We start from the raw sequence: 22,973 nt of genomic DNA on the forward strand, positions 1-22,973 counted from the left end.
TGGGGATTTTTAGCTTGTTGCTTCAAACCTTCTGGACCGTAACATAGCTAACTCCACAGTAGCCGCGATAATTGGCAAATACGTGTTGCCTTTAGTTGCTTTTACTCCCAAATAATTTGCATTAAAGTGTGACATAGAAACAGGTGACAGCGGGATGCATGCTCCCGCGCGTTTTACGGAGGTGAACGGGTGAATTCACACACTGTACATCCCATGCAACGATAAATAAATCAACCATTTCATTTGGGAAGAGGGTTTCTCTTTTGATAACCACCTAAAGATGCAAAAAAAAAGGTATAATATTATATTATTTTTTTTGACACATAATAGTATATGCATGCAAAGAACCTACTTCATCTGGGTTCCACTGTGTGAGAAAACTCTCTATCTCCAGCGTGGATAGTATAGAGACATTTGTTTACAATTATTATAGGAATTATTGTCTAGTAATGTTGTTAAAGCAGTAAGTCGTACAGTAGTTGCAGCAGTGAACGCTTGGAGGAAGAAGAAGAAGAAGAGGGGGGGGGGGGAAGTGTCCTAAATAGTTTAAACGCAGTGCTCCACCGATTTGTACAAGCGAGGGAACGGGGCGTGTCTATAAGGAAAGGTGCACGATTCACACTGGCATGTTTCGGAGATAGAAATGTGTATGATATCATAGACCCCTTAGCGAGGCATTCGTCGAAACCGCTAGCGCATTTTGTAAACGCGGCAACCACGTTTTATCATTCGCTTTGACGAGGAAGCCTTGAACCGCACGGATCTTCCAGGGTTAGCGTACTATTTCACTGCGCCCCGGTTCCCCTGACTTCCTAACATTCACTCGATCTCACAAAGTAGCCATTAGCTTAGCGTGTAGCCTCGCTAATGGCTAATTTACCCCCAGGAAATGTATTGCCTTTATGAAACGATAGCCCTGATAGTTGTCAAAGCCCATATAAAAACACGCTCGCTAGCACTCACATTATGCACATTACACAATATAGCCAGTTGTAAGTGGCTAATTATCAGGCTAAAGCTAACCCCTTCGACGTTAACATGGATTTCTTTCAGTCGCTAATGCTAGCTTTCCCTAGAGTTCAGGATTGTGATGTCATATCGCTAAGCATCTTGGGATTTGCAGCAATAATAAACCAACGGACATTTTAGAAGTTAAAATACTGCAGCTATTGTTTACATTACAACACTTTATACTGCTTTTAGGTAATGTTAGTTCGTTTTTGCTAGCACCCACACACATTGCAGATCTCCATGGTAACAGTTAATTTTCCCGAACTAGCATGGTGTCGACATTTACCACAACATTTTGTACTTTGCTATGATCCAGTAGCATTTTTTTCTGGTAGCATGTAGCCAAAACGTGCTAATATCCTCTATCTGGTCATTAGCATCACACTCTTACGACCTATATTTCTATAGTTTGATTATTAAGTTGCCCAAGGTTTTGTTGTTTGTACAGGCAACATTGATTGCTATTGCTAAATTGCAGGTTTTGCTTATGTAGCTTTCGGATAAGCATTTTTGGTTAGCTACTGCAATGCTAGCTCGTTTAGCCAGTCAACCACGCCACTTAGTCACAATCTAGTTACATTTTTTGAGGCTAAATGCTAACTCGTCATTTCAAACACACATTCCCCCAAACTTTTACCAAATACGCCGGCGGTTTCCGCTTATACCCACACTCGACAGGCCTATGTACAGAATAGCTATATTCAAAATTATTTTCAGCTTAGACATTCTCATGCATACGACCACAAGAAGCGAGTCCATTGAAAAATAGTCCAAGCATTTTGTCGTTGTGTTTTTTCGTTATTTTTTTTCTCCCGTGGAAATGGCAGAGAACCTATAATATCATATATCGTATAGTATGAGACATTTAAAACCATCGTGTGTGTGTGCTGCTGTCCGTAGTCGATTGGAGTGTGGATTTTACAATGGGAACAGCGAGACAGCGGCCTTCACTTCTGCATGTCGCACTGGAGCAGGAGCACGATGGACGGGTCGCTCTTGGCCGCTTCTTTGAACTCGTCGAGCGAGATCTGGTCGTCGTTGTTCTTATCCATTTTGCTGAAGATCTTGTCCACTCGCTGCTCCGGTGTCAGGCCGTCTTCGTTCATCTTCATCATGATCACAGTGCCCACCATTTTGTAGATCGCCTGCAACAAGGTAAGAATGCGGAAGTTTATAATCATCGTCACAAAACTAAAGTCAATGAATGAAAAGCTCACAATGGCCTAAAGTGCTTTTCCATCTTTATTCACCTTATTCAGGAACTCACTAAGAGCCCCGCCATCTTGTTTTCACGGCCAAACTGCAGGGCCTGAATTCAGTAACAAATATGACAAACCGCTGTGTGAATATATCAATCCAGCTGTAATTAGCTGGAGGTGAAGCAAACTTAGAGCTTTCTTTGTGAGTGTTTTGTTTATTCTCATTTTCTTCACAATCTGCTGTTTATTACATTGGAAAACCCAACTCACAGGAAGTGCTTGCACAAAGAGGTAATGCTTGAAAAACAAAAATGGGCGGGGCTGAAGCATCGCAGTCAAAATTTTCAATGCTTTTAAAAAGCATCAAGCACCCTTTCACTTATTCACACACCTGTAAACACGGACAAAGGAGGTGGGTTAGTATATGGTGAAGTATTTTGCCCAATAACACAATGACAAGATCAATCCACAGACATTTGAATCTGTTTGCGACAACTGAGCTACTGCCCCAGTGCCTTTGGTGTGGCCAATGTCACTCTTGAAATGTTATTGTCCCCCAGTTGTATTGACATAAAGGGTAGGCATTAGGCATGTAATTTCATCAGAGTTTTACAAGTTTGGTTACTCTTGTTTTATGATGTAGCAACAGCACATAACCTGGAATGGTGCGCAAAAAAAATTATATTTTTAGCCTTAATATAACTAATTTAACTAATCCTCAATGTCATCTGTCACAAAAGCATGAATCTCTTGTGAGGCAACGACGGGCCAGATCCGGCCCTCCAGCATAGACCCTCTGGCCCTCAGGATGATTTTGAGAAATGTTATTACTCAAATCAGAGTGATAAGATAAGCCTTTATTGACCTCACAAAGGAGAATTTCACTTTTTAACATTCTAGAGTTAAAGTAAAAATGTGAGAAATACTGTCAATTACTTCATAATGTCCAAACAGATCACCCAATTAGACCATATATTATGTACAGCACTAGCGTTTAAGAAAATGGTGCTTTACTTTGGGCTAAAATTGGCAGGTTTGTCCCCTTTATACAATGAAGAAAACTGGCACTCCGCCAAACACACTTGCCTTCCAGTATATGTGAAAAACCTTTGGAATCTGATGGGGTCAGGTGTGACAGACTACAAATAAATCTTCTCTCCTATTTCTGGTTTCCATAGAACAAAAACATAATATACAACGAGACCCAAATGGTTTTAATACTATTGGCAGCCTCAGCCTCTCCATCTCCTCCTCTTTACTACCATCAGTATTTGGGCCTAAGTGAGACAGTTTCACATATAGCTCTATAATATTCACGGATCCAGCACCAGAGTTTATCTAATCACAAAGCTCTACAATACAGCTCACTCTTTTGTCCGTGCTTTTGTCGGTGCCTGTTTAAGTGTCTCTGATATTTTATGGCAGTGTTTGAGTTGTTGTTGATGTTATATAATGGAGTGAAGCCTACACACGTTCATCAAAGTGGTTCAGAGAGCGGATATAGGAGTTTAAAGTGGGAGGTGGATGACTAATTTCAGCTGAAAATTAACTTGTTTTTGTGGGGTTTTCTGGATTTAATTCTATAAACAACTGTGCAGCATTTAACAGCACATGTTGTCCATATGATCCGAAATCACAAGTTTAAGGTCGTACCTTTCCCCAATACAGGGAAATACGTAGCCTGGTTCATACCATACCCTCGTACTCATTTCATACAATGGATCTTCGCAATTGAGCTCTGTTATCAGGTGGGAGGGGTGAACTCCTTTGAAACGATTGGATCTGATTTTCTCTAGCGTTTGGTCGTGAGGTATGTAATGCGCCCGAGTGAGTGAAGCAGCATCATAACTCTATCATAACTCTTGGGAGCATTCCTTACGCATTCCAAGTCTTCAGTTTCAATTTCTGGACATTTGGGAGCCGAGCCAGAACGGATTGAAGAGCTTCCATTACTTTCGTATCCGCCGCCATTGCCAAACTAGAAACCAGCAAATGTGTCGCAAATGCTTGACGTCACCTACAAGCCCCGCCCCCCCCTCTCGCTGAATGGTAGGTTAAAATTCAATCGATGTAACGCGGCCACTGAGATCAGACCCAGACGTACGCATACAACCTTGCCTGGCCTGCCGGACACTCCTCCTTTCTGTTCAAAAGAAGAACCGTCTGGACAGCTCCTCGCAGCCTATCATTTCACGATTTTACTCACATCGGTCCAATCACGCACCGAGAGGCGGGACTTCATTCACCCAAGAGGCGGAAGCCGTCACCACACTCTACCAAAACATTAAAGATGGCGTGTGCGGCGAGTGATACGATGTCTTCTTCTGCTCTTTTGTCTGTTTTAAAGGTCCTATATCATGCAAAATCGACTTTTTGGAGCTTTTAGCCATGTTGTTATGCTATTTCCTTATCAAAAACACCCCCAGAGTGGTTTGTGGCTTCATTCACGCAGCTCTCAGTAATCCTCCTGAATCCTGCTCTCTGAGGCTCCTCCCTCTCCTGGTGAACGACTGAGTGTTCAGTTGTGTCGTAACAGCGGAACGGAAGTGCTCGACGTCTGTAATGCAATGTCTTAATTCTATGCTTACGGACGGATTTTAATTTGATCATTATTTCTGTTGTAAGAGAGAAACAAAGAGAAAAGAAAAAAAATTAAAAAAAATAAAATAAAAAGGATGTGCCCGAAGTGCTTGCAGCCCGAAGCTGTGGCCAAAACAAACACATCCCCTGAGTGTCTGAACAGATCAGTCATGTTTGCGCTGCAGCTGAAGATGGAGCTCGTTTCCTACTCTGGACACACCTGTTATTTATTCTTAACTAACGATAATGTCACGGAGAAAAAGAAGCGCGTTTGGCTACGGAGTTTATTCAACTTTTTTCAAGGAGAGGCCACTCGTCTAGCTGTTTTTTTCTCCGGGATTCGGCGACTATCACCAAAATATTGTTTTTCTGTGACTGTCACTGATGGATATTTGGGGAACCTTCGCCAGTATCAAAGTGGATTAACTTTTATAACCAACGCAAGTCCCATAATGTAAACAACGATGGACCAGAGCGGTGAGTCAATCCAAACGCGGGTTAGCTTGTGTGTTAGCATATTAGCGTGTGTGTTAGCCATTTATGAAGCTGTGTTGCAGATGTCAACTCCGTATAACTGCATCATGAAGTAACTTTACTTATTGCTGTTTATTTATATTACGGTAAAGTATGTGCGGAGAGAGGGGGCGGAGTTAACTGAATCGAAGCGTTGTGTCTTCCGGGTTTGAAAAATACCTCCAGAAAACACTTATATTTATCACAAAAATGAGTGCTCTATAGTGGTAGAGGTACAATATATCATATAAATGCCTATACTTAACTTTGGAATGGCTAAAATAGCATGATATAGCTCCTTTAAATAACTTTAAAAGAAATGTATCCCTAAAACCGGAACAAGAAACGGCGTTCGAAGCGTTGCTGCGACGTATCTAGCATTGCTCTGATTGGTTGATGCCGTCTGTCAATCACGCCCACCAGGAAATCGCTGAGATCATGCTTGGTCACGGAGATGTCGCCAAGGTCTCCAGGTCGTCTTGATGAAAATGAACCGGTTTGATTTCAGCGGCATCTACTCAATGTCTCTGAGAGGTCAACATGGTCTCAAGCAGTTGTGGCAATGTTGTGAACACTATTTGTTACCCTCCATGTTGACCTCTCAGAGACCATGCGGAGACCAGACCACAAAGAGACTTCTCCCAGTCTCCATACAGTCTCTGCTGAAATCAAACCTGTTCAGTCCAGTCCTACTTGGGGACTCGCCTTTTCTTCAGAGGACGTTTCGGAAACATCTCTGTGACCATCGGAAACTAGTCTCCAACTCGTCATATGAAAAATGACCTTGCATTCCGGATAATCTCTTCACTAGCATTACAAAAACAGTGAAGCTTCCAGTCAGTCTAAAACCGTTCGAGTTCAGGTCCCGCCGCCTCGTTCCCCTTGGAGCGGTCGGTCACTGCGCCCTGACTTTATCAATACGACAAATGTCAGAATGCTCCAGTATCGCTCTCACTCTACTACGGCCTTTGTGCTGCTGCAAATAGAGCCGTGTAACGAGATACGACTGCAGCGTATTTTTATAACACGCCCTCTGCCTTTTCTGAGCGCTGGATGAGACGAGATGAAAAGGTAAATCTGAAGAAAGCTGTGCAGGATCCAAAGAAAGGCAGTGTAAATACTGTATGTAAAGGTCATTATGTCATTTTCTTATTTTCTTAAAAGAGAAATGTATCATACTAGAGTTATTGCAGTAGACATTTTCAAATATCCTCGACTATAGGCTGAGTTGCAGGATTTGTGTAAATATATTGAGCCCAAATTAAGGCCTTAAATTTCAGTAAAAGCGTTAAATTGGATTCCTGCTGGCTTTATACAGTATCTACATTTCTTTAATGGTAATACTCGGCATAAGTTTGTCAAAAATACAAAATATTGCATCGAAAAGACACTCAAGTTTCTGCTGAAATTGTACAAGCGTTCCTCATTCCTCTGTTTTACTGAAGTAAGGAACATTACACAGATTTTTTTGTTTTTGTTTGAAGTGACACTAAAAAGCATAACCTTTTATTTTATTTTTTTGGTCTCTTAACATAACCAGATCTTGTGCTTGGTGCAAGGACTGCGCCAACTCTAACTCGATGGCTATTTTCTATAAAAAAGAGAAGAGGTCGACAGAGGCGTGGTTTATTACAAGCAGCACTGAGAGCGGCCTCTTATATCAGCCTCACGTTCATGTCCTCGTTTACATCGCGCTGCCTTGTGTTCCTCCTTCAAGGGACGATACCAGGGGTGTCCACATACAGAAAAATGTACAGAAAAATATACAGACAACTGGGCTGCACTCAGTAGAGGTCAGATATATAACTTCACCTCTACTAGTTAGCAAACTCAATAAAATGTTATCTATGCATTTTAATTAAATATGCGTAAAGTAAAAAACAGCCTTCCTCACAGCTTTCTATTAATGGATTTTCATTTAATTTCAGCCAGGGCCAATTAAAAGTGAGCCATGGGCCGCAGTTGGCCCGTGGGCCGTAGTTTGGACACCCCTGGACTATACGGATTTTTAAAATGTTAAAATTAAATATTTTCCTCCCCCACATGTTCCAGCCATTTCCTAAAGTGTAGAATGAGCTCAGGCCTGTTCACCACAACTGCCTCTAAAATCCTGTCACTCAAAAAGGTGTTAATTTGGGTCCGAAGTGCCGTCATGCATGAGCTTAATATAGAAGCTGCAGTTACACGTATGACCTGAGGTGGCAGTAGTGAGTATAAAATGGCCAACTTGCAACTTGCTAGCCCCTATAGGCTCTCACAGGTTTAACTAAAAGCTTTATTAACCCCATTGTGAACTAGACAAGGTCTCGAGAGAAATAGATAAACTATGGCAGTCCCACTGTGGCATTAAATTCATAATTTTAAACCTGGCTCCATGATTCAGGTTTTGATGCTGAAAATATGGGATATTTTGGCCATTTTAAGGAAAAAAGGCCTTATTTGTAAATGAAAACATAAAATGACAAAAAAGTTTCAAATTGATGTCTCTTAATTTAAAATGTTTCCCTATTCACCTGCAGCATCTCTGCCTTGAGTTGAGATATTTTGTCAAAATGGAAAGTCCCTGGACGACTGACTTTCTACAGGAGTCACGGCGCTCACCTCGATGATCTCCAGCATCTCGACCCGTGTGATCTTGCCGTCGCCGTCCAGGTCGTACATGTTGAAGGCCCAGTTCAGTTTCTGCTCGAAGCTCCCCCTGGAGGTGATGGACAGAGCGCAGATGAACTCTCGGAAGTCGATCGTGCCGTCCCCGTTCTTGTCGAAGGTCCTGAAGGCGTGCTGCGCGAACTTGGACGCGTCGCCGTAAGGAAAGAACTGCGGAGGAGAGAACACCATGTTAATATATTGGTTTGTGGCAAATGCGAGGGTCCCCTGTACTGCCGTTCCCACTTTTTTATAAATGAAGGAACAAAGAAACTAAGAAATAAAGTGGCCTCCTGGATGTAACTGTATGTTTTGATCTGGGGCTGCTGCAGTTGGTCAGGTCTAGGTTCAGCAACACTATGGGCCCAATCTTTCGCCTGGCACAAAGACAGCATTGCTCCAAATGAGACGGTCATCTTGCATGTGCACAGCCTTTCACTGTGTGACGGCACCACTGATGATAGAGCGTTGCTTTTTTTTTTTTTTTTTAAAAGACGTGGACTGAGGCGTGGTTTATTACTCTCTCTACGCTCTCCTAGGGCAGCCTCACATCTTTTCCTCATTTATGTCGCACTGCAAAAGACTCTGGATGGAGGAAAAAGGTTGTTCTACATAACAAAGCCGTGGGTGTCTGTCCAGCCCATGTACAGCCCACTTAACTCATTGACTGCCAGCCATTTTCAAATAAGAGAGCTCCCCACTGCCAGAGGTTTTTCAGGATTTTGACTGTTTTTTCAAGACCCACAGAAAATGTAGATCTAGGTCTATGTCAACAAGAACTATCTTCTTTCATCTAAAAAAGAGTTTGTTTATACCTCTTTCAATTCTTTAGCAATCGTCTGTAAAAAAAAATAGGTGAAATCACCCAAAATGCAGGTGTCTGTCCAAAAAGCTGAGAAAACTAGCTTTTGGCAATCAAGCAAAACATTGACTGTGATTGCATCCAAAGAGCAATGCCGCCACCTAGTGACTCAATAAAAGAACTACATCTAAGATTTTAACACCAGACATGCTCAAGGCTTTGCTGCAGCCATTCCCATTGAAAAAACAAATTGACATCTATAGACGTCATTGGCAGTCAACGTTTGGGTTTCAATTTCATTGGTAGTCAATGAGTTAATGAGCCACGTCTGGAGCTGGAAGCAACAAATTCTGCGTTCAGAAACACAAGACCTATGTGTGCAAAAGGTAAATGGTCTCAACTTAAATAGCACTTTTCTATCTTCGTCGGGCTCAAAGCGCTTTACAGGAAAGAAACCACTCACCCATTCACACTGTCATTCATACACTAATGTACAACAACATTCTACATCTGCGGGAGCTGGGATTCGAACCCCTGACCGAGCCACTCATGTCGCTGTCCCTGATCTCATGCAAAGACTGAGATGAACCTGAACATCTTGAATGACCGGGTTATTCCATCAATGGATTCCTTCTTCCCTGATGTCAGAGGCATATTCCAAGATGACAATGCCCGGATTCATGGGGTTCACAATCAATACAAGATCTTGGTGAGGAATGAATGCAACACTGGGAGGAGATGTAACTACTTTGGGTCAAACACCATTAGGCCTGTTTCATTTCGCTTAAAAACCTTTGCAATTGTCCTTTTTATTTTCCGCTGACTTGTCTTTCCCAGGGTCAAAGCTCGTTTTTATGACCTGCTCAACTTTGAAAACGTCCGTCATTAAAAACATCCTCAAATCCAGCACAAAACCACAGGCAGGATTACAGTAAAACATCATCTGTGCCATTTTAAACAAAGCCTCATTTTAAGGAGGATTTGTTTCTCTTTAAGTCCATTGCATAAGAAAGGTCTTTGTTAAATCACAGGGTTCAGGAGATGCCCCGGTGCAGCGCTAAAATGTCCAAAAGAGAAACAAAGGGATTATTTAACACAACGGCAAAAATATGTCGCCTGTGAAATGTGTTAAAACTGGAGGAATATTACGAGATTTGATGGAAAAGCAAATCGGTTTATGAGGATTTGTGCCGGTTTGAGTTTGGTCACTGTTTGAAAGTAGAAAAAGCTGTATTTGAGGTTAAAAACAATATTAAATGTCGAGCGAAATCTGTTTTGTCCTCCCCCAGTAGAAACTCAGGCATTTGCAGAAAAAACTGCCCCTGTATTCATTTTTAAAGCGTTTGTATCACTTTCCTGAACTTGCCGACTCGTCTTTGTTTCTGTGACAGTGACCCTGAAAGGTGACCCTGCAAGTTGTGAAATAAACTCATAAACCGTCTCTGTGGAGAGTTGGGATGAAAGTTTAGGAGTTTAGATCAGAGCTAACAACATCATTTACTCACTCTTTCTTTTTTGTGAACATCAAAACATCTTCAGTTATTTTCAGTGAAGGTTCTTGAGTCATCTTCTGTACTCTCTGTATTCTGTAGTAACACTAAAGTTTAAGCTCCGCCCACAGACTATAGTATTATTTCAGAACTGTTCACAGCCTGGATTTGAGCAGTGTCAGAGCTGAGGCGAGTCACACATCTTCAGGAAGACTGTTCCAGACTCGGGCCGCGCAAACTGAAGCACAGCCTCACCGTGTTTAGTCCTGACTCTGGGAAGAGCAGGAGACCACTCCCTGAGGTTCTCAGAGCTGAGATTCACATGGCTCTAGTCTGTCAGAGATGCACTTTGGTTCTAGACCATGAGTCTGTTCTCTGGGCGACAGGAAGCCAGTGCAGAGACCTGAGCACTGGACTGATCGTATTTCCACAGTAAAGCTGTGTTCAGAAACGCTCTAAAGTAAATCTTTACTATTTTAATTGTTTTTTCCTCACATTTCCTGCCTGTTTGCACACCCTGAGTCTTTCTAAGAGCTGAATCTAACAAGTACATTTCTCCATTGTGAGATCAATAAAGGCTATCTTATCTTATCTAATCTTTTGATGAGACCCAGGGACTCCCATCGGCCCTGGGTCTATGGCCTGTTCGTCCATGGGAGTGGATCTCTCCTTCTGTGGTTCTCCCCGAGGTTTTTCCGTTTTCCCCCGTGGGGGTTGAGCTTTTCCTCTCCGTGAGAAGAAAAGAGTCTAAGGACGGGAAACCCGCACCGCTCGTCGCCACCTGCTGCTAACGCTTATTTGAACATTATGTTTGCCTGGATACTTCATTCGCCTGAACTTTATATTTTTATATATTTATTGCTCTGTTTTACTGCCTTAATGTTCGGTGCAGCCCTGTGAGTAAACCCCTGTTGAGATATTGGGCTCTACAAAACCATTGACAGGAAGCTCCTCAATGTCTTCATCATATTTTGTGGCCAGTGTGTTGTTTTATAAGTTTCTTCAGTGAGAGAGTGGCGCTGCCCTGGTGCTCTACTGAACGTCTTAGGAACTCTATTGTTCCTGCTGTGTGCGCTTTTGTGATGAGAACTATATTTGAGATAAAGTGTTGACAGTTTAGATACAGAATACTAAATACCCCCTCCTGGAACTGCCACCTTAACGTGGTGGAGGGGTTTGAGCACCCAAATGATCCTGGAGCTCTGTTGTCGGGGGTTTTCGTTCCCCTCGTTGGGTCTCCCATGGCAAACAGGTCCTAAGTGACAGGTCAGACTAAGAGCGGATCAGAAGCCCCTTATGAGAGACCAACAGGCCCGTTTAATCGTGAGGCCGACCTCCTGTGGACCCACCAGCTGCTGGGGGAAGCAGTGGAAGAAGATGAATGGATAGAATACTGAAACTGTATCTTGTGAATACTTAGAACACATTGATTTGCTTTATATCTATGTACAAATGTGACAGACACTTATTCCTGCAGACAGTGCTTAGAGACGAACATCCCGTTACGCCAAAAACAATTTTCCTGTTAAACATGTCAAACAGCTGTTGTCTTTGAAGTGTTTGAAATGATCAAACTGGCCTCACATCTCCACAAGAATGTAGGAAAATACAAAGATCTATCTTCAGTTCAGGTCTGAGATCATTATTACTGAGAGATCTTCAACCTGACTTTTGAGTTTCAGAAGTAGAAGTGGTCGTAATGGTGGCTGTATTTTATCTTGACGTGTCCTGAACAAACGCAGCAGCAGTGGGGGTATTTGCAGCGTTACCTTGACGTATAGCTGCTGGAACTCCTCCAGGTTGAGGCGTCCGGTGGGGCAGTCCTTCAGGAAGCCCTTGTACCACTGCTTCAGCTCGTGCTCGTTAAACTCTGTGTTCTTCACCAGGTCCTCCATCACCTCCGGGGTCAGCTTACTGTTCTGCTTTCCCATGGTCACTGCAACAGAACCACACAGTGAGTATTTTGCTCTTTTACAAGACTTTAAACAGACTGCCATTGGTTTCTATGGCCTGTTCTCTTTGATAGACAAAAACATAATCAGTATCCGCATAGTAACTTATTACATGCAAAACGATTTAACATGTTATACGATGTTGAGGGACACGAACCAGTGGTCAAAGTAGTGAAACGTTCAACTGGATGCATTGAACCAGTTACCTGCCATCCATGAATGTACCATTGTCTCATGTAAAGCGCTTTGTGACTATGTCTGTGAAAGTTCTTCTTCGACACATATTTTCAGAAACTACAAGGTCTTGGACTGGCCTATAGGCTGTAAACAAACACAGCTAAAATGTGACAAAAGAGCAATGAAAAAGTGACGAAAAAGTGAAGAAAACATGACAAAGGAGCGATGAAAGAGCAAGCAGAGAGCGACCAAAGAGTGACCAAAGAATGAGGAAAGAGCGACGAAGAGCAAGTGAAAAAAGAAGAGAGCAGAGAGCGACTGAAGAGTGACCAAAGAGCGACCGAAGAGCAATGAAAGAGCGACCGAAGAGCGATGAAAGAGCGACCGAAGAGCGATGAAAGAACAACTGAAGTGCGATGAAAGAGCAACTGAAGAGCAACCGAAGAGCGATGAAAGAGCAACTGAAGAGCGACTGAAGCGCGACCGAAGAGCAACTGAAGAGCAACTGAAGAGCGATGAAAGAGCGATGAAAGAGCGACCGAAGAGCGATGAAAGAGCAACTGAAGAGCGACTGAAGCGCGACCGAAGAGCAACTGAAGAGCAACCTAAGAGCGATGAAAGAGCGATGAAAGAGCGATGAAAGAGCGATGAAAGAGCGACCGAAGAGCGATGAAAGAGCAACTGAAGAGCGACCGAAGAGCGACCGAAGAGCGTTGAAAGAGCGACCGAGGAGCGATGAAAGAGCGACCGAAGAGCGATGAAAGAGCAACTGAAGAGCGACCGAAGAGCGACCGAAGAGCAATGACAGAGCGACCGAAGAGCGACCGAAGAGCGACCGAAGAGCGACCGAAGAGCGACCGAAGAGCGACCGAAGAGCAACCGAAGAGCAGCCGAAGAGCAACTGAAGAGCAACCGAAGAGCGATGAAAGAGCGACTGAAGGGCAAGCAAAGAGCAAGCGAAGTTCGACCAAAGAGTGACCGAAGAGCGACTTTAGAGCGACCAAAAATCTATGAATATGTGACAAAAACAAAAAAGTGACAAAAAAGTGTTAAAAAATGCAACAATAATGTGACAAAAATGTGCAGGAAAAGCAACAAAAACACGACTAAAAAACAACAAAAACACGACATAAACACGGTTGGCTTTCAAATGAGGCATCGACTGGCATATGGACCGGAAACTCTCCTGTTCATAAGCTTTGAAATGTGGATCTGTGTAATTGTTAACCCAATGTTAATGTCAGTTTTATTTATAAAGCACATTTGAAAACAACCTGTTCAGGCACATTAACAATAAGTACATAAGATACACAATAAAACTTAACCACAGGTAATATAAAAAGGCACAAACTGTGACAACTGCGTCTGGTCTACATCGACCGCAAGCAAAAATCTGAGTTTTTAATTTGGTTTTGAACTCCTCCACAGACTGAGCCGAGCGCACGTGTAGAGGGAAGTTTAAGGGTCACCTCTCGACACAAGCCTGGATTTAGACCTGGACCTCAGAGCTCTGGGAGGACAGAAGAATTGCAAATACTCTTGTGCCAGCGAATTTAGGCACAATTTTGAAATGTATTCGAAAAAGAACTGGAAAAGAGGACAGATTGGGAGTAACGTGCTCCGGTCAGCGGGCGGGCTGCAGCATTTTGGATTCCCTGCGGGCGGTGGAGAGAGTTCAGGTCCAGCCCTGCGTAAAGGGAGTTCCAGTAATCCAACGTTGATGTGATAAAGGATCGCTTTCTCTCTTTGTGGCAAGTAGCGTTTAATTTGAGTCTGAGCCTTTACAACAGATCCAGTGGGTTTTCCAAATTTCAAACATGCATCAAAACTCCAAGATTTTTAACAGTGGGGCGGATAAAGGAAACAAGTGGCCCAATAACACTGTCTGTATTAAAGTTTAATAAGGGGATACAACTTCCGAATATGGCGATCCCTGTTCTGCTTTTGTTCAAAGACAGGAAATTTATATTTAGCAAAGACTGGACGTCACTCATGAAGGTTGTCAAGGACGTTTTCCTGATGAAACCTGGTAAAGCTTAACCCTAAGACGGCAGGAAACGGGTTAATGCAGCTTTGTCTCACAGAAATGCAGAATCATTAATACATATGCAGTAAAAAGAGTCATCTCTCAATTATACGAGAAGCTTAAGGGCCAGATGTGGATCTTTGGGTGTTTTTCGTCTTTGTCTCGTCTGTGAGTGTGAACCGTTGAGGGGCACCTTGAGCAGAGAGGGGATTACGCAAAAATACTCCTGCTGTGAGACCGATTCCCCACTGTGGAACAACGAACAGGGCTGTAACCAATTCCTTCATGAAAAAAAATGATAGTTTGTGCGCTCAGCCGCTTCACAACATCTACTTTTAGCCGCTCTGGTCCCATGCAGAAGAAGCCCTTATCCCCGAGAGCGGCATAACGGCCCCAGCTCGCTCCCACTGCTCAAATCTCGTCTTAGTGAAACCCTCTTTCGCTCTGCATCCCTCTCTCCCTCTCTCTGACTCTCAGTCTATTTCTGTTCCACGGCTCCTGTTCGCCGCCCCGTGCAGCTCTGACCTGAATCCCTGTCCCCGAGTACGGTTGTTCGATTGGCGCCGATCAAGTTTCCGCTGCCGACGCCGCACTCCCATCACCAAACACGAGTACAACGACTGCTGCTGTGTGTACAAGCGGAAACATGCACCGCTGGCTGATGCTCCAGGTGGGTGTATATGCTCCACGTACTCCATATACTACACCTCCACATCTGCTCCACGTCTGCTCCTCACAGCACGATGCACACCTTTATCCTTGTCACGTGACCTCTGGCTATAGGCGGGAAAATATCTGAACGGTAAAATCGAAGATCATTTAATGCCACATTCCAAAACATAAAGTGATGCTAAACCTTTGTTCTAAATGCACTTAACCCTGTGTGGTGTTACATAGGGTGCCCGAAACCCCACCTTAACAATGTGCCTTTTCTCCAGCTAAAAGTTACCGCCTATAGACCAGTGTAAAAAGCCTCATTTGAAAGCTAAGACCGACAAAACTCATCTGAACAGATCTTTTTCCTCGCGTTTTTGCCGCATTGTAGGCACGTTTTTGAATTTTCTTTTTATTTCTTTTTTGTTGCATATTTGTCACTTTTCGTCTAATTTTTTGCTGCTATTTTGATGCTTTTTTCAAGATGCTTTTAGGTTTCGTCGAGGCCAAACTGGAGAGAAGTTGAATTACTGATTCAAAAATAAATTGCTTTTTGTAAAGTTAAAAGGACACTGCGTAACATTTTGGACTATACTGTTGCCATTAGTGCAAAATATGCTCCTCGACATAGAAAAATACTATTACTGCAAGGAATAATCAAAGAATGGATTTGGATGAGGACCTAACCTATTTTAATCTCAAATTCTACTGATTTTAGTCACATCTCCATGGAGACGAGCTGGAGACGTCCCCACTCCTGGTAAAGTTACAGTCATGTCTTAGGAGAGCTGTGTCGCTCTCAGCAAACACACATGTTTGTTTGTACATTTATAAGGTATTTTTCCAATGATGAAATGATCTATCATAAAATAAATGCTAGTATTTCAATTTTGTTTATAAATAAAATTCTACGCGGTGTGCCTTTAAATAAACCCATCCATCCATCCATTTTCTTCCGCTTTATCCGGGGCCAGGTCGCAGAGGCAGCAGTCTCAGCAGAGATGCCCAAACTTCCCGGTCCGCACACACCTCCTCCAGTTGTTCTGGGGGGACCCCGAGGCGACACCAGGCCAGCTCAGAGACATAGTCCCACCAGTGTGTCCTGAGTCTTCCACCTTGTCCCAATCGGACATGCCTGGAACACGACCAGGAGACTCCGGAACAGATGCCCGAGCCACCTCAGCTCGCTTCTTTTGACGGGAAGGAGCAGCGACTCTACTCCGAGCTCCTCACCCGATCTCTAAGGGTGTGCCCAGCCACCCTGCGAAGGAAGCTGATTACGGCCGCTCGTCCTTTCGTTCATGACCCAAATCTCAGACAGACTCACTGTGCCAGACAGTGTGAAAAACTTTGAAGTTAGAAATGTGTCTTAAGCAGGGTTTGGTCAAAGGTCTGTGCAGCTCTTACGTGGAGAGGCCGGTCATTCCACAGTTTTGGAGCCGCAACAGAGAAAGTCCTGTCGCCCTTTGGTCACACGCACGGAGCGAGGAACCTCCAACAACAGCAGCAGATCTCAGAGCCTCAGCAGGGGCAACAAATACAGAGGAGCAGCGCCATGGAGACATTTCATATACTCAACTTATACAGCTTTACGATAAGGAACCAGTCAATCATTGCCTCTCTCATTCATACACCAATGACTGGTGGCAAGTAGGGTGAAATGTCTTGCCCAAGGACACAACGACAGTGTGCATTATAGTGGGATTTGTTGGATTTAAAAACAATATGTTAGAACTTAAACCTTATCCTATAATGTACAGGAAGCCATTTAATTATTCAGTGTATAGATTGTGAGTGGAGAAGCTCTTCGGCTGCGACACATGTCTTAAATATCACACAAGTTGCAACAAACACGTAACGCGGTTTTAAAGGAATAACGAGAAAAAAAAATCCTGATAGATCTTCCGACGATTTTAGGCCCTAAGCTACACTGCCTTACCATAAAATCAAGTCACCACACGCTCTAGCTGAAAACTTCTGCAATGTCAAAAGACCCAGTGTTCCAAGCCTTCTCCAGCACATCCCAGAGAATCTCAATGGGGTTATGATCTGGACTCTATCGGGGCCAATCCGTGTGAAAAAACGATGCTGCGTGCTCCCTGACCCACTCTTTCACAGTGTGAGCCCCATGAATCTTGGCATAGTCATTGTGGAATATGCCTGTGTCATCAGGGAAGAAGACGGAATCACCTGATCATTCAGGACGTTCAGCTGATCTCATTGAGCTCATAGTTTTGCTGAACCTAGACCTGAACAACTGCAGCAACGTCAGATCAGAACAGTTCAGTTGGTCAAGCAGTGATTTTAAAGTCAGTTTGCCTTTTAGCCCTGGTTTACACTCAATTCTGTCAGAATTTAGTCCAAGTAAAGTCTATTTCAGCCTATATTAAAACATGCATTAGTCCTGGAAATATTTAGAAGATATTTAGAAGCTACGGCACTGCAGGTGTCATAGCATGTTGCGTTTTTTTACTTATTAATTGTTCGCTAGAGTAAATACTACGCTGACAAAAAAGACAAAGGGAGAGAGGGATATTGTACATGCAATTACACAATTTTTTCACTTAAACTTGGCTGTAAATACTGCTTTAGAGGCGCTAACCCACAGTTAGCTTTTCCAGTTAGCCTGTTAGCTTCTTCTTCGTGATTCCATTAGTGTGTATTGGTGGCTCCGACCCGCTGGCAGCAAAGTTGCAATTGTGGTTTTCTAGCCAGAGACACCAGAGGCAGATGAAAGACCCTCCAATCTTCCCATTAACACTGGTATTACCCCCAGAGGGACGACGGAAAAGATTTATTAAGGTAAACAAGTTACTTAGTACTGCTTTAAAATGTCGATGTCAGAATTGTTTCGTAATGGTTTTTTGTTTTGGAGAAGCAGTGTTGTTGGGTTGTAATAATAAGGCATAGCTACATTATTGCCCTCTGCATTTGACCTTCAGTGTTGACCATTGTACACGTTTTTGGTCGATGGGAAAACAGACATATACTTCTTCTTCTCTACTCCGTGACGTGGTTTAAAGTTCACCCGATTCGCGCACAAGCTCCCATAATCCATCGCTCTGATCGGGGCGGGAGTACGTCAGCCGAGATAAGATGTAACCAGACATTTAAATCATCTCATTCTCCATCTCTCGCCCTTATCTCGGATTAAGTTGTCCGCAGATAGCATCTTTCCCGAGCTACAGGCCGCTGTGTGTACGAGCATGAATGTGCAACAATGCAATGGCGGCACGAGCGGGGGAATCTCCATTGATCTAAAATGGTTTTGGCTTGATCGTAATCACAAGTTTTATTCATTCTCCTGACATCAAAATGAGCTTTAACGCGTGACAGCTGATAAGTAGCTTCCGTCATGCGCGTATAGTGTCTTTGTGGGTTTCCCGAAGTTTCACTCGTTAATCTCAACCATCCACGGTCGGCTAATCCTTCAGAAAGCGACTCCCTGGCCAAGATCCCGGCTTGAATATGGCGAAAAAAAGTTGCTCTCACTTTCCCATTCAGTCTCTTTTGTCATTTCCTATACACAAAACAAAATCAGTTGGTTTTCACAAATGTTCTTACAGGTGATGTGACCGTTCGTGAGCCGCCTCTTTAAGGGGAACGGTTCGATTTCTACCCAGAACTCCCCCGAACGAACACGAGAAACAGCCAAACAATGGAGCATAAGTGAAAGCTTTTCATTTTACTAGTTGTGGCCATAGACTGTAAATATAATGGACGTCTCCTCCTCACTCCTCCCCGTTTACCACAATGACCACGCTCGAGGGGGAATTCATGGCAGGTTTACAGACTCTCCCTCCCCAGCTCTGACGAGGCATGTTCCTAAAAAGGGCATAAGGGCGGGATCTTCACTGTAGACTCGGTCCTTACGTGACAGTCCGGCCCTCTTTAGTACGAGATTTCTATTTTTTTTTCGAAAACCAGCCTGGTCTCTTTAATTGTAACTAACCCAGCGTTATCACAGGAGGAATATCCAGCCTCCTCCTGGAACCGCCACCTTAACGTGATGGAGGGGTTTGAGGGCCTGAATGATCCTGGGGGCTCTGTTGTTGGGGGCTTCGTGCCCCTGGTCGGGTCTCCCATGGCAAACAGGTCCTATAGGTGACAGGTCAGACAAAGAACGGTTCAGAAGCACCTTATTATATTTAAGCCCTTGTTGAGAGACCAATAGGCCCGGTTAGAACCATGTGGAAATGGAGCAGTGGAAGAAAAATGGATGGATGGATGGAATATCTAGCTCTAGAGACTCTAGATTCCAAAAAATTGGGACCAGGCTTTAAAATTGTTTTTAGCGTGTCTAAAGTCCAATGCTTTCCAATGGGGAACTAGCGGCCATATGGAGGTACTACAGCAATGGCGGCCCCTAGTGTCATCAGCGGCCATTGGTTGTGGTGCAAGATTTTATTCACTAGCAAGTTTTTTTTCAAAGCGTAAATATCAGCCCCATTGTAACTTTCATATAATCACGTCTTAGATATTGTGAAACTGGCATTGCTAATGTAGCACTAAAAAGAGCCAGTCTTTTGAACGGCTCTTTGAAATTAATGGATCCCAAAGATTCCGGTCTCAGTGAAGAGCAGTAAATCCCATCTCTGATTCTTACTCCATCAAAGGCATTTTTTCCCCCTAACAATGAAATGCAAAAGGCTAATTTCAAGGTAGGTAAGGTATAGCCCCACCTTAACAGAGCGCATTTTCTCCGGTTCTAAAAGCTTCTCGATGGGAGAGCTTACAGCCTATAACGCGTCATTTGAAAGCGAAGACCTACAAAACAAAAATGTGTGCTTATGTCACGCTTTTGGATGCTTATTATAACGCGTTTTGACAATTTTTTTGTGTGTTTTTGTTGCACATTTATCACTTGTTTTATGCTTTTCGTGCCCTTTTTTTGTCATGTTTTTGTTTACAGCCTATTCACCTTATTTCGGAGTGTCCGCCCCTTTTCTCCTATCAGTTAAAGGAACAGGCCACGTATACGTACCCCAGTTTGGAGCCATAGGGATGTGCTGGGAGAGGCCAAATGCTAATAACATCCTTGGTCATTTTGCGTGACTGAGGGCACCAGACAGGTACTCATCAACTCGTCTAAGCTCAGGTAAGAACATATCTCACTATGGGAAAACGGTGGCCTGTTCCTTTAAGATGGGACTGGAGAAGTCCAGATAAAATCAGTCACTACACGAAAACAAACGAACATTGGACATTTTACACAAATCAATCGACTAAACATCAGATTTCACGGCGAACATTTTCCCTCGTTCTCCATTTAGATGAACGGGCTTCACGCTCGATCGGAAGTGTCAATACAACGGAAGTGCCGGAAAAAAGAGGCAAAAGTGGGCGGGGCGGAATGCAGTGAAGCCTCATTTGAAAGCTAGGACCTTGTAGTTTCTGAAAACATCTGTAAGATCTGTGTGAGTAAAACACAACTTGTGGTCCATGGCAGGTGGTTAACCTCTATCCCCCCCTTTAACTGAGCACATTTCAGCTCCAGTTCAGCTTTACCCAAATCCAAAAGCTTCCCGACTGGAGCTCACAGACTTGTAATGCCTCATCTGAAAGCAAAGACCTACAAAATCTGTTTTTCATCACATTTTTGAAGCGATTTTGTTGCTTTTTCTCCGTTGCTTTGTCGTCGTGTTTACGTCAGTTCATCGTCACGTTTTTCGTCGCTCCTTTGTTGCTATTTCACTCTGTCATTGTTGCTTTTCCGGCACGTTTTGCTGCTTTTTTGTGTCGAGTTTTTCATCCTCGTTTTCATCCCTATTTTGACGCTTTTCCCAAGAAGTTTTCAGTTTTGAGGTAAAGCCAGGAGAAAATGTGCTCGGTTCAGGTGGGGGGGTAAAGAAGCTTTTTAAGATCATCATAATGTTCTTCCTCGATCAAATACTTCTTGATCGAGGGCTAACGTCAAGGTAAGCGAGGTGTACTTTACAGTCCCTGCATTTGCCCCAACGTTCAAAGCTGTTGGAGGATCCGCAGTGCAGACACGGGGAGAACTTACAAACTCCACCTCGAATCGAACTTACAGACCCAAAGAAGAGCTTAAAGGACCTGGGGTGGAGACTTGTAAACCTAATGTAAAGTTGCTCAGTCTGCGTGACTCGAGCCTCATTTGGCCATTCACTACAGAAATCCCCTTCAAAAACCCAGCCCTGATCTCAGCCTCGGATTAGCTGGTCATCCCCGGCCTAGAGCAGCAGCAGCATCATCAGCAGCAGCAGCAATCACCACAAGTTGAGCAGCCTCCAACATCATTAATTATTGACTCATCGTGTGGCACATCGCGGCCAGGAATGCGTCAGTCCCCCGATGCATAATTTAGCCAAATCTGAAAGCGCGCGCATGGGAGTGAGCACGAATTTGTGACTATTTTCAATCCCGCTCCTTCTGCTCCTGCTGCTGCTGCTGCTGTGTCTGACTGGGAGACGCTCGGCTGGATAGATGGGGGGGTCTTCACATCTATGCAGCAGCGGCGGCGGCAGGAGGAGGAAAGGCTGGACACTGCACTGCGTTGGCCTCCACAACAAACGCCACAATAGCCAAACCCCGACATAACTCACGTCGCCGCACGCGCGCTACACACATCATTCCACCCCCCACCCCCCATTATCCCGAACCACCCCGTGCGCCAAATCCTTGGAAACGGCGCGTCCGTCTGTCAGCGCGTGCAGTATGGACGCACGGGCAACCTAAAAACCCTATCGCGGAATGACCTTGAGGAGATTTTTTTTGTTGTTGTTGCGGGAAGAAGACACAGATTATACGTGTATGCGGCGTTTTGAGCCCCAAAAAAAGAGAGAGAAAAAAAAGGTCCACACGCCACGGGCACCGCTGCGACAGATTGAAGACACGCGCACGGCTCGTTTGCGAAAAACATGTGCCGCGTTTAATTGCGCGCGTCGAGGGGGGGGGGGGGGGGGGGGGGCAGATGTCATGCGAGATGATGGCATTTAAATGGAGACGGAGAGAAGCGCGATAGGGGATGGAGAGGCGCGCATTCCGATGGAAACTACGCAGTGGTCGAGCGTTTCCCCCACATACACACAACACCAAAAAAAACCACCGTCCGTACCGCCGCGACCGCGAAACCCCCCTCGCATGACGCGTCTGTTTTTTTACCGCATAGACGGCAAGGGACGCGGTGGACATGCGTTTTCCATTCCCCCCCCTCCCCTTCCCCGCTTTCTTTTTTTCCTCATTTTACAGCTTGTTTCCAGGCAAAACGCGGGGACGTTTCCCTCGGTGCCGTTGTCCATCACCCCTACGCGATGTTGGTATTTGGAAACACAGTGTGGTACGCGGGCGTAGACGTGACGAATTGATGCTTGTCTTACCTGGCTGTGTGGCGTTTTCTCCGATGCGCTGAGCAGAAGATGGGGGGAAACCTGCGTCAAAGGCACGCAGTCGCACACACACGCGCACACACACACACGCGGCGCGGCGCTCGCCTCCTGGTTCGTGGCGCTAAAAAAAAAAAAGAAAAAGAGAAAGAAAGAAACCCAGTCGCCTTTTGCTCCGGTGTTTGGGGTTTTTTTTTGCGCGTAAATGAAAGAAGAGGATGCGGGAGAGGAGGAGGAGATGGTCCCGGGGTTTTTAGTTCTGCGACTGTAAAACGATGGCAACGATTTCTGTTTTTTTTTTTTTTTTTTTTTAGACTGGGGCGCGCGGTGCTGCCTTCATCCCGAAGAGGAGGAGAGAGAGAGAGAGAGAAGAGGGGAAGGGGAGGGGAGGGGAGGGAGGTGTTTTATAATCAATGCATCAGAGTATTAGACCGTAGTGAGGCGCAGGGCAGGGGAGAGAGGACGGTCCTGCAGCTTCGCGTCGGAAATCTGGCGATATTCCGTGTTTGGTGACTAAAAATGCCCCGCTGTAAGAGGATTAGCTTCATGTTCATGAGAGGAGACACTGCAGGAAAAG

General features: G+C 44.3%; 1 protein-coding gene across 1 annotated transcript; it reads right to left on the reverse strand.

Moving 5' to 3' along the window:
• Positions 1-1,184: 1,184 nt before the first annotated feature.
• LOC306975823 (visinin-like protein 1) lies at positions 1,185-22,470 on the reverse strand. Its single transcript, XM_079573594.1, has 4 exons — positions 22,391-22,470; positions 12,011-12,177; positions 7,905-8,120; positions 1,185-2,156 (listed from the first exon to the last, which is right to left on the reverse strand). The coding sequence occupies exons 2-4, from the start codon at positions 12,170-12,172 to the stop codon at positions 1,959-1,961; spliced, it is 576 nt and encodes a 191-aa protein (XP_079429720.1). The 5' UTR covers positions 12,173-12,177; positions 22,391-22,470; the 3' UTR covers positions 1,185-1,958.
• Between the last annotated feature and the right edge of the window lie 503 nt (positions 22,471-22,973).

The sequence above is a fragment of the Gobius niger genome (assembly GCF_951799975.1).
Source record: "Gobius niger genome assembly, chromosome: 16".
NCBI classification, from domain to species: Eukaryota; Metazoa; Chordata; class Actinopteri; order Gobiiformes; family Gobiidae; genus Gobius; species Gobius niger.

Bases quoted from the DNA above. Each gene is read 5' to 3' on its own strand.
- LOC306975823 (XM_079573594.1), bottom strand. From the start codon at position 12,172: ATGGGAAAGCAGAACAGTAAGCTGACCCCGGAGGTGATGGAGGACCTG. The intron at 8,121-12,010 runs GTAACGCTGCAA...TCTCCTCCGCAG, and splicing joins TCCAGCAGCTATACGTCAAG to TTCTTTCCTTACGGCGACGC. The intron at 2,157-7,904 runs GTGAGCGCCGTG...ACCTTGTTGCAG, and splicing joins AGATGCTGGAGATCATCGAG to GCGATCTACAAAATGGTGGG.